This window comes from Chenopodium quinoa, unplaced genomic scaffold, assembly GCF_001683475.1.
Source record: "Chenopodium quinoa cultivar QQ74 unplaced genomic scaffold, ASM168347v1, whole genome shotgun sequence".
In the NCBI taxonomy this organism is placed as follows: domain Eukaryota; kingdom Viridiplantae; phylum Streptophyta; class Magnoliopsida; order Caryophyllales; family Amaranthaceae; genus Chenopodium; species Chenopodium quinoa.
In genome coordinates this window covers 376,563-388,787 of record NW_018744835.1, presented here as the reverse complement: position 1 = coordinate 388,787, position 12,225 = coordinate 376,563, and the positions used below count along the sequence as shown (strand labels likewise).

Genomic DNA, 12,225 nt, shown 5'->3' with positions numbered 1-12,225 from the left:
GGAAGGAAATGATGCACAACCATAATAATTTAAATAAAATTTAAAAGTGTAGTATAAAAAAATGTTACGTAATACTGTATACTATTACTTAATTGAGAATCAGAGTAAGCTTTAATATTACGAACAAGAATTTTTCTGTGTGGCCGGGGTTACTCGAGTTACTCGGTCATGGGTTAATCGAGTTGCAGGGGTTACTCGAGTTGCCAGGGTTACTCAAGTTACTCGGTCAGGGGTTACTCGAGTTACTCCTGACCGAATAACCCCTCAATTAACCCCTGACTGAGTAACCCCTCGAGTAATCCTTGACCGAACCCCTCAAGTAACCCCTGATCGAGTAACCCTTTAAGTAACCCCCGAACTTTCAAGTAACCTCTGACCGAACTCCTCAAGTAACCCCTGTCCGAGTATCCTTGATCGAACCCCTTAAGTAACCCCTGACCGAGTAACTCGAGTAATCCCTGACCGGGTAACTCAAGTAACCCCGGCCACACGGCTTGGCCAGCCACATATAAAAATTTGTGTATTACGAATACTAAAAATATTATTACTCTGTACTCTTTCCTTCTCACATTACTTATACTATAAAATATCTCAATACAATGTTTATTATAAGTTTTTTATGTTTTTTTAACAAACAATGATTTCATTTATACGTTTTTTAATAAACAAATAATGAAGTATTATTGTACTATAAAATCGTGCATAGCACGGGTTCTAAACTAGTTCTCATATATTTGGAGGAGAAAAGAGCCAACTTGCATGGATACATTTTATCAAAGTACTTTTTTTATAATTTTTATTTATTTATTTATTTATTTATTTATTTTATATATTTTTAAGAAATTTTATCAAAGTACCTTTTTCAGAACAATTTACATGACTTTAGGATCAAATCGGAGATAGTTTAGATAGTTTATACCTCTTATTCGAAATTATATAGGTTTTAATAGTCAGTTAGTCACTTGATTGAATTATAAAAAGTGTAATTATATAAGTCTAATTACTTGACTGAAATCAATACTGATCCTACTCAAAATCAAGAATGACACAACTTAAAGTTTATCCAACCCTATAATTATCCACCCTAAAGTAGACTCGGGTTTGAATTCACCTCCCATAAACTTATTCTAAACTTGACTTAAGACAACCTAAGTTCAAAATTGAATGGCGTTCGAGTTTAATAAAACTCAACAAAACCCAAATTAAAAATAAAACTCAACAAAACCCAAATTAAATTTGAATAGATAAATCTAGATTGATTCAATGTAACATGACAAGAATATAATTCAATTTGGTATGAAACAGATAAAACATGATCTCAATCAATTAATTAAAACAAATCGATACAGTAGATTTATGAAATAGATATAACATGACCTCTATACGGTAGATTTTACATAGATCAAGCCAATTTTAATGTAGGTCATGTTCAACAACTATGACACAAAGCAATTACTGAGTATTGATCCTAGTATCATAGGTTACCCAAAAAGTCACCTCCATTTCAATTATACAATCACCAATCTAGTTTGTGGGGAACTCATCTTGTGACTTTGATGTCATAAGTTTGAGCCGCACTAACTACAAAAAGCTTGGAAGTAAGGGGGTTCCCTTACCTCCCCCCTCTATTCTCAAGCGCTGACCTACGGAGCTGGGCTTGTTAAACCTGTGAAAGGTGCCGATTCAATAGGGTCCTTCATCTTACCTTAAGAAAATAAAATAAAATAAATTATACAATCGCTCACATTTTAATACGAGATATTGAATTAGATAATTTGGATCACATACTTGGATAAATCCTAATTCTTAATTGTCCTAATTTAAAATTAGCCTAATATAACCAGCGTGGCATGTAAACAATTCTACTAATTCCCATTCTTTCAAGTTTTAGCGCCTAAAAGGTTATAATCGTCAATCACATTACAACAAAGGGCTTAAACACGGCGTTTCAATCATCCAACAAATTAAAACGACGAAAAAATAACAAATTTACGCTTCACAAATAAATGACTTATCTCGTAAAATCAACCTCAAATAAAGGGTAAAACAGTAGTTTCAAACTAAATAGTACCAGTACAGTGAAAAAAGGGGGGAAACAACATTCTACACGACCTCACTTCACTACCCCCACTCACTCAACTCAAGAACTCAACCATCTTCCTTCAATGGGAGACGATTCTCAGGTATTTTTTTGTGCAATTCAAGTAGTAAAATCCTATAGTTTGTTATTTATCATTCTTCTTTAATCTCTATTTTGAAAAAAAAATTAAAAATTGTGAATTTTTGGTATCTAATTATGTAATAATGATCTGGGTTGCAGAATTTTCAACATCAAAATTAATTTTTGTTATTAATTTATGTCACCATTTCTATTTTTGGCTTTGGGTTTGAAATGATTTTGTTTGTTTTTAATTAGTTTGTTATCCAATTTCTGAGAATTTTGGTAGTAATCTTTATAATTTGTTACCCCTTTTTTTTTTTTTTAATAAATAGAATTTGTATTATTTGTTTGTTTGATCTTGGGTCTGAATGATTTATTTAGTTACTACATATATTGTTTGACATCCAGATTCTAATTTGTTGTTTAATTTATTTATTTTTGGATGAAATTTGGGTCTGAATTGGTGTAATGGGGTTGCAGATGAAAATTGAGGCATTGAAGAAAGTATATGCAGAAGTAATAGTGAACACTTCAAAAGAAGCAGCAGCAAGAGTTATGGTGGCAGAACGCAAAGCTCTTAGCTTTCAGCAGCAATTGGTTTCTTTGAAAGAGGACTCTCTTAATATGCTTCTTCGTTTAAAAGATCATTTTAATTCCATGGTAATATAATAATTCCTTATTTTGATTTTTAAATTGGTAAATTTTCTGTTTTTCTATATTTTATTGTGTGGATTATTGTTTTATTGAACTGGGTTTTGTTGGGTTTGAAGTTATATGGTTAAGAATTTAAATTTTTAAAATGTTTTTGTTTCTAGTGATTCTGTTTTCCCTATCTTTATGGGGTGGACTAATATTTTTGTAGTGTTTTTATTGAATTTTGTTGGGTTTCTATGATTTCTTTGCTTTTGGGAAAGGGGTTTGAAATTGCTGTGTTTATGAATTTCTGTTTGTATTGTTTGGAGTTGATATCATAGATATATTAAGGTACATTTTGGCGGATGAAGCAGTTGAATGAACAAAAATAAAATGAGGCACTTGGTGTAATTGGTATTATTAGATATGTATTAGTGTGGTGTTTATCTTTTAGGAAACTCTGTTTAGTGGATGCGCCTTTAATGCTAGAATTTCCCTTTTTGTGCTTATGATAGGTTGGAGTTTGGACTATTTTCAAAAATGTAATTAGGGATGTGTTAAAATGAAACTTTAGGCTCCAATATAATCAATTGGACCACTTATCTCATGTCCTTTTTGGACTGTACATTCGTGAATCTTGTAATAAGGAGCATCCTATTCTTCTTTTTATGGTATTGGATATAGTATGATCTACTTCCGTACTCAAACGTAATGACCATACTACTTCCTTACTCGAACGTAATGACCATACTACTTCCTTACTCGAACGTAATGACCTCAAAGGTATGGTCATTAATGGCTAAAGGTACTACTTGACAATGTGAGGCTCTTAGGTATGGTCTAGTAGTGATGGGCTTTGGCCTCAAAGCCTGTAACCTACCCAATTGGGTACTATGAAGTTTGCAAAGTTTTCATTTTTGGAGCAATCTGAGCTTCTAAGGGCATGGGCTACCAAACGATAGACAGGGTTCTCCCATCATTTGGGTTCTTTGTCTTTCTAGAGCAGAATAAAGTGACTTGTAGGTTCATTCACATTGATGCTCAACCTAATACAATGTTTATGTAATTTTGCTAATGTATATACTGCGGAAGTAGTGTGAAATACTTTTGGCATCTTTTGTAAAACTTGTCATGACTGACTCATTATCTATGTAGAAGGGTCTAGGAATCTGCTAAACCTATTGTTTTCTCCATTAATTTTGCAATATAATTATGTAAGCTATACCAAATCTCTTTTTATTAAGATAGAACAATTAAAATCTAGCATCAAAATTGTCATATTCTCAACACCTTTAGAAAGGCTCCTACCTGCGAAGGGTAAGGAATATCAGATATTGGAGAAATTATTTCCATCAGACCTTTTATCTAAATGCTATTCACATCTTGACCATACTTCCAATAAACAAGAAGCACAGATATAGTAAAGAGATTTTGAAAAACTTAGTGTAGCTTGAGAGTTATTTTTTCCTCATGACAATAGAAACTGGTAGCATTAAATTCAATCAATTGGATGATTTAGTTCATTATAATTGCGAAGGTGGTACTCTTGTAGCAACAGCATGTTGATTCAATTTGCAAGGGGTTTATATTAATAGGAAAATAACAATGCATCTTAATGAAATTTAAGGAAATTTAAGAGAATCAGATTATTAAAAAAAACTTCATATGAGAAAGTCATTAGACTCACTGCGTCCCAGGAATGATTAACAGATATTATGAATGAAATGTTGGGTGCACACAGCTTCATATCAATGTCAATCTGACTATGAGTAATTCAAAACTGTAGATTAGTGGAACTGGATTGGTAGTTTATCATCTGGTACCTGTGGAGAACAATGTATAGTTGCCTTAATAGTCATGAAGGTTCAAATTCTGTGTTAGAAGGATTTGGCTTTGATATAGGTAGGATTGATGTTATGGTTTGCTGTTAAATGCTAATTTTTCAATGAAGCACGTTTTGACTTTCAGCTACGTTGTCATGCAAGCTACACCTAGACATCCACTAGCATCTTATTAAGCTTGTCCTTAGTTATATTATTACTGAACTGATCTGAAATATACTGTTTAATGTTTTCCTGAGATGATTTGTGATTGTATTAGGAGTGAGGAGTTGATAGAAAAAATACTTATTTTTGCAGCTTATAGAGGCAGAAGCTAGATCTTTGAAACAAGAAATGAAAATCGAAGAGCTTGAAGCACAGCTCTGCGAGGCTGAGGGAATCATTGTAGATCTCAGGGATGAGTTCAATCAAGTACAGGAGCAATTGGAGATCATGAGGCAAACCCAGGAAAAGCCTCTGAGTAATAATCATATCCTTGTAACCAATGAGCCTGTTCAAGAATATGCGCCTCAAGATAATGTTCCTCATTCTTTCATATCCCAGGTCTCAGATACAAATTCTGTATTGGTAGATAATGAGAAGAAAGCTGTGTCTCTACAAACAACAGCACTTAATTATAGGTTTTTTAAAGACATGAATGATGCTGACCTATCTGCTAGTTCACATTTGAATCAACTTCATGCTAATGATGATTGTAGTTCCATCATAATGCAAAATAGGGAAACTGATTTATGCAGAAATGGATCAACACAAAGGATATGCGCATTTCAAGGAAACTTGCCAAATGTAATGCTGCCTAGTTCACAATCTGAAGATCCAAAAATTTTGCTAAACATTCAGTCAACAGCCAATGCAGAGGAAACATTGTTTCGCAGGCAGCATGAAAATGATAGTGTTAGCATTTTTTCCAAGACTAATCAGAGTAATGTCAAGAATATTCCATTGAGACAGTTATCACAGCATAGCAGCTGTTACAAAGACCAAGCTGTCAAATCTCTTCGCAGATCTACTCGAAAAAATGCCAAATACAGGGAAGCAATTGCTTCCTTGCAGGGTTCTCGTAAAAAGTTTGAAAAAACACGATTGCAGCATTTTCATGGTCCATTGAAGCGATGTACCAGTGTTGTGAATGTGCCTGTTGAGTTCCCAATGGGCGTAGTTGAAATGGATCCTAAGAAGATTAAGGTTTGTTGTGTGTCAGAATCTGATGACTTGAACTTGGGCTGTAATTTTGAGAATGTAGCATGTGCTGGAGAAGGAAATGGTGCAGAAACCAGAGAGGATTCATGGGATAAATCACATACTGTTACTGATGGTGCATTACAGGATTCAGTGCTGGTTGATGTGCCTATTGCAAAAGGATCTGGCAGCAGTATTTGTCAATTACTCAAGAATGTGGTGTGTGCTGAAGAAGGAAATGGTACACATACAAAATTGGCTTTAATTGACAAGTCCCATACTATTCCTGCCCTAAAGGATTCATTGCTGGTTGATGTGCCTATCTTGGAAGAATTTGGTAGCAGTCACAGTCCGTTAGCTGGGAGAGACAGAGTTCTAAAATTTACATTCCATAGAAAGCGCCGAAAGACTGTTTTGGGAAAATTGATGAGAACATCCTTCATGATAGGGACACACCAAAGAGGGGATTAGAGTATCCAACTGATGTTGCTGTGATGGAAAATGGTATTTCTAAGATGAAATGCATGTAGATAGTGGGAAAATGAAGTAAGTTGCTCATCTGGTTTTCTTTACCCTCTTTCAAGTGAAATTCCATGTCTGCTTTATTCAGATTATCCCTTATTCTACATTTATTGTGTAGCTGTGTAGGTTTTCCATGTTTGTTAAAATTTTTATGATACATTATGTCTGGATAATTGATGCATCTTGGTTAGCAAAGTAATTATTTCTACTCGGAACCTAAACTGAGTTAAGTTGAGGAGACTTGGGTGCAGCTTGAAAAGCTCATACATAGCTCAACCTTATTATTTATAAAATTTCTCATAAGAAGCTTGTGTCAGTGTGTCTGTAATTCCGTTAATGTTAGTAAAGGATACCAATGTATCCACAATAATTTAGCTCTATGAATGTTGTGGCAAGGAGTAGAACTAACTTGATTGCAACTTATTTCTTGAGCTTGGCTCAAGCTTGAGTTATCTGAGCTTGGCAAGCTCCATTCAAGTTATATGACCTGAATGGAGTCTAATGTTTTCAGGATTAACATGAATTAGGATCTGAGCTGTCAAGCTAAGCTGAGCTAGCAAGCCAACTCAATCTTGCTCGGCCTACTATGAATCTATATCTTGACATTGATAAGTTTAGCATGCATTTTTTTTAATGATATTTGGCTTCATTCTTTGGTCTTCATTCTTATTTATTTTGCAGCTTATATAGTTTACTGGAACGAGGTGTTGATGGACATAGCAAACATAGGAGTACTGATCCATGACTGGCAGATGTAAATTCTCTCTCTTGCCTTTTCTTACTTCAGTTTCTTGAAGGAACAGCCAAGGCTTACTGTCTTACTGAGGTCTTGAAGAACTTTATATGGCTGTGGACAGATTTAGCAATCCTTGATGTTATTTCAAACTTTTTTTAGTGGTAGCTCTATGAGTAGTAACTGAGCCCCTTACTAGTGTTACTACTTGTTTCAACTCACAAAGCGGCAATTGATGAATTCTTAGATTGTAAAGCAGCTTATACAGTGTCTAATCTGTCTTTTTGTCTTTCCTGTCAAGAAGTGATCTTTCATGTTAATTAATGTGAAACATATAAAAGATTAATTAGATTAAATAGTTTTACAAAGCTTATAGTATACAAAAATGTATATTACTTCATGTCTTTATCTTTACCTCTATACATTCCTTATACTCAATTGACCATATTGGTATAAAAGTTAACACCCTTATGACAGATTGATATATAAGTTAAAAAATTGTGACATTTACCCCTATTTTCTCGTCGGATGAAAGTGCGTGTTGTATACTATGTTTTCAACAATTTAATTACTTTTGCAATCTTATTTATTACCAAAATATACTTATTCCACACAAAATAATAATTTTTCCCTCTTTCCTCCCACCTAAGATTATCAATAATTATTTCTTCTATTTTCTTTCTTATACAAAAAAAAAAAAAAAAAAAAAAATCAACAATTTATGTTATGAATAGTTATATCATCTTAGATTAAATTACACCATTGAATAAGCATTAGTAAAAAGAATTAAATTAAATACAATAACTTTGATAAATCAATCAAACGATAAAACCCCAAAGAACTAAACAATAAAAACCCTAAACAACTAAAAAGATAAAACAAAATCTCAATATTTTTAGGTATTTAATTTAAAAATCAATTGCTTAGTTGACCCTAACTTTCATTATCACATCATTTGTTTAATTATACCCACAACTAATTTGTAAATCAAGAGTATAATAAGAAGAAGAAAAAAAAAAGGCAAAATTACAATAATTGACATCAACTTTGTGAAGTTTTGCAATTATTGATACCAACTTATATCACTTGTTAAACTGACACCAACTTGCTACAAAAATTACAAAATTGACATAAATGACACTGAACAATTAATTTTACATAACTTTCAACCCTTGTACAAGTATAAAATTCCTTTTCAACAGCCATTTGCTTTAAAAAGTTCTTAATGTGTTAGAAAGATAAGACTATATAGATGTCATATGTAGAGTATTATTGAATGTTTATTGCCTTTAATGTCAATTTTATTCTTTTTTGGGCAAGTTGGTGTCAAGTTAACAAGTGACACAAGTTCGTGTCAATATTTGCAACATACTCTTAAGTTGGTGCCAATGAGTGTAATTTTGCCAAAATAGAGTGTTTAAAATAAATAAATAAATAAAAATAAAATCTACCTTTGTCATGCTTCAATGACCAACTCCCTCAATTCAAGCTTATATCCCTTTGCACAAGCTTTCCTATTCGTTTTCCCCTAGCTTCTTTCTCACTTTTGGCTTTTTTTTTTTTTTTTTTTTTTTTTTTTGTGGATTTTTACTTCATAATCTTTTTAAATTAATATAAAAAGTAGAGAAAAGAAGAAAAATATGTCAGATAAAAGTTTTTAGCACTGTAAATACGTGCGTGTACCGTACGCATATCCTCCGACGAGAAAATAAGGGTAAATGTCGCAACTTGTTAACTTAAACTTGTATACCAATATGTCGCTACATGTTAACTTTTATACTAATCTGTCGCTGGCAATAACTTTTATACCAATCTGTCACAAGGGTGTTAACTTTTATACCAATATGGTGAATTTGGCCTACTGTACTGCAAATGTTAATAACCCTTTTTTGCCCCTCCCCCCTCTCTCTTCAATTCAGCCATTACGACTACCACTGCATTAGCGGCACCAGACCACAGCCACCATCACAACCCCTCTCTCCTCACTTGACTAAACTGCATGTCTGCACCACCATATCATAGCCGCTACTACCTATTCTCTCTCCTTCCTGACTTCGGACACTAACACCCCACCTCCCACTACTGTCACTGCTTTATCTTCTTGCTTCCTTTTTCTCTACCAAGGTGTCGATGGAGAATAATATAATTTTGGAAAAGTTTTAGAAAAATTGATGTATGTTGGTCATTTTGTAAGAAAAAAACTTTGCACTTTAGGACCTTAAATAACTTTAAATGTTTGTTAAACAAGATCATTATCCGGATTCCGCCCGTTAATCACCACTTTTCGGCCAAAACCATCACATGAGTGGCACGTCCGTACTTGCACTTTAACAAATGAACCATCCACTTTATCATATTTACTCTAATTAGTGCAACATACTTGTATTTGTTATATTCTAAGACAGATTAAGGCCCCTTCATCAGTATTTAGGCTCTATAACAGGTTGCAACAGCTAATGCCCGTGCCTACATGGAATGGATGGAGTCATTATATTTTTGTTACAAGTCTCTAAGCTAAGGTCATTACATTGCAGTCACCCAAGAAATCTAAATGAAGGGAACTGCTCGTAGCTAGGTTGAAGTGTCCAAAACTAACCCGATCAATCCGATCCTACACCAATCGTAAAAACTAAAATCAGATTTCAACTTTTACAGACAATAATAATTTAACATGACTCAATTCTAAAAATAGCCTAATTCGATCTGATCTTACCGAACTCGACCCAGACACCCTTGACACCTCTAAGGCCCCCTTCATTTGAGCTTCTGGGCAGAGTAGAGTAGGACAAAGCAGAAGAGCAGAACATAGCAGATTTCAGCAGAGCAAGGCAGAGCAGATTTCATTATTATTATTATTATTATTATTTGATTTTTTTAGGTTTTTTTTACTCTTTTTATAACATTAGAAAATGTGTTAAATAATATAAATATTAATTATTGTCATTAATTATTAGTTATTATTATCAATTATTGTTATCAATTATTATTATTATATATTAATTATTATTATAAAATATTAATTATTATTATTGTAAAATATTAATTATTATTATTTATAAATATTAGTTATTATTAATAAATATTAATAATTTTTATTTTTATTAATTATTATTATTATTATTTTTAATCAGGCAGAGCCGCTCAAAAGAACAGGGCTTAAGCTGGGATAGAGGAAAAGAACAGAAAATACAAAAAGGTGGGAAAACCAACACAATGAGACAGCTAAGAAAAAATAAGGAAGCGCAATGATAACAAAAGAAGAGCAATTTTTTTTTTTTTTTTTTTTTTTTTTTTTACGGGAAGAAGAGCATATTTAAAAACAAAAAGTAGAGTAAATGAGTGGAGGAGTGTGTTTTTGTGTCTCCCAAAATAAGCTGCACAAATCGCCATCTCACTCTCTGGCTTCCCTTGATCATTACGGCTCACTGCCATCTTCCAACATTCTTTTCTTACTTTCTCTTACACTTTGTTCAATTCAACTTGTACATTTCTTCAAGAACTATTTTACAAATACTACTTGGTATTTGATATTTCAATGTCATGCTCATCCCACTTTTTTATATTAGCATGTTAAAGTTGTGAAGTTTTGTCACGTCCAACCAACCTTAGTGCCTTCAACATTTTGTTGCAACATTGTCTTCACATATACTTGTATTTAAAAGATGCTTGGATGCATATATGGCATATGCTATGAAAATTCAATAATGAATAAAGATGGATAGATTAATCAAATCATGTTGATTCATAATAAGTTTGCATTACGATAACATGAATTTGACTTTTAATAACCAAAGTTTTAGGCCCTGTTTGACAATGAGAGGTTAGTTGTTAGCTTTCAGCTAATAACTGTTCGTATAAGCTGATTTGACTAATCAATGCTTATATTAGTAGTTTATGTAAAAATGTTAAAAAAGAAGAAGTTATTAGCTAATAGTTACTTTATTGTATAAAATGACTAATAACGATATATGTATTACTTGTGAATTTACAATGATACCTAGAATTCATCACTTGTAGAAGCATAATTTAGCATTTTTTAATGATTTGAAAATTTTAAATCTAACACTTCAAAATTGATAAATGATGACTATCGATTAAAACTAAATTTTAATATAGTTTGATACGAATTCAAACTAATAATTAGAATGACATTTCGAATTTCAATATAATTAACTAACCATAAAAAATGGTGCCTTATTATTGTGAGCATGTGCAAATAAAAAAAACAATTTTGGTAAGCATGCTCATTACTCACTACTTATATACTCTCTACTTCATCCTAGGTCAGGTAGATTCCATGTATCATTTCACTCTTCCCCTGCCTTATAAAAGAACCTACAAACATTTACACACCACCTTTTAAGCTTATTTGCCCAAGTAAAAAAAATAAGTGTTGGTTCTTTTATCATTTTCTCTATATTTTTGAATTACAAAAACAAATGGATAGGAAAGTTTTAGTAGAGGAAAAACATTTACACACTGCCATATTCACAATGGTAATTGCCTTGTTAATGCTTTGCTTTCGACGCGCTGTGGTGGTGTCTTTGGTAGAGCAATGGCGTGCTCGTATATTTCTTCTCTTGAACCTAGTGTTGCTGGCCGTTTTATTCACATCTCTTCACTTCAGTACAGGGTCAAGCGACAACAATCAGCAAGATGATAGCAATGTAGATGGGAAAATCGTGACTAAACAAAAATCCGATGTAGTAACTACAAGTGTTAGTACTACTTGTAATGGTCAAAGTTGTAAATTGACACGTAAGAAGACAACAAGCAATGTTGTTGTTAATAGTAAGGTGGAAAAAGATGTGGAGTTGTCAGAAGAAGAGCTTAATAGAAGAGTTGAAGCATTTATTGCTATGTTTAAACAGCAGTTGATCTCTGATTCTAAGAGAAGAACGAGAGATGTTTCTGCTAGTAAATCTCGAGGATCCACGAAGCAACTTTTTGATTAGCGGATACAAATTTCATCACACACCCGAGTGTAATTTTACGCTTTCTCACATCTCCTGACCTCGATGAGCAAACAATTTTATTTTTAAAATAATCAATTTTTTTTTCCCCTTTTCCCTTTTTTTTTATGCCTGCCATTTTTTTTAGTGAAATATTAGTAATTTTGGCTTAGTTTGGCTCATTTCATTCGCAAAAACATGAGA

General features: G+C 32.8%; 2 protein-coding genes across 2 annotated transcripts; both read left to right on the top strand.

Moving 5' to 3' along the window:
* Positions 1 to 1,956: 1,956 nt before the first annotated feature.
* LOC110704412 lies at positions 1,957 to 7,919 on the top strand. Its single transcript, XM_021882190.1, has 4 exons — positions 1,957 to 2,183; positions 2,642 to 2,821; positions 4,933 to 6,360; positions 7,018 to 7,919. Exons 1-3 carry the CDS (start codon positions 2,166 to 2,168, stop codon positions 6,283 to 6,285), a joined length of 1,551 nt encoding a protein of 516 aa, XP_021737882.1. The 5' UTR covers positions 1,957 to 2,165; the 3' UTR covers positions 6,286 to 6,360; positions 7,018 to 7,919.
* A 3,643-nt stretch (positions 7,920 to 11,562) lies between these two features.
* LOC110704361 lies at positions 11,563 to 12,024 on the top strand. The gene has a single exon (XM_021882144.1). The coding sequence runs from the start codon at positions 11,563 to 11,565 to the stop codon at positions 12,022 to 12,024; it is 462 nt and encodes a 153-aa protein (XP_021737836.1).
* The last annotated feature ends 201 nt before the right edge of the window (positions 12,025 to 12,225 follow it).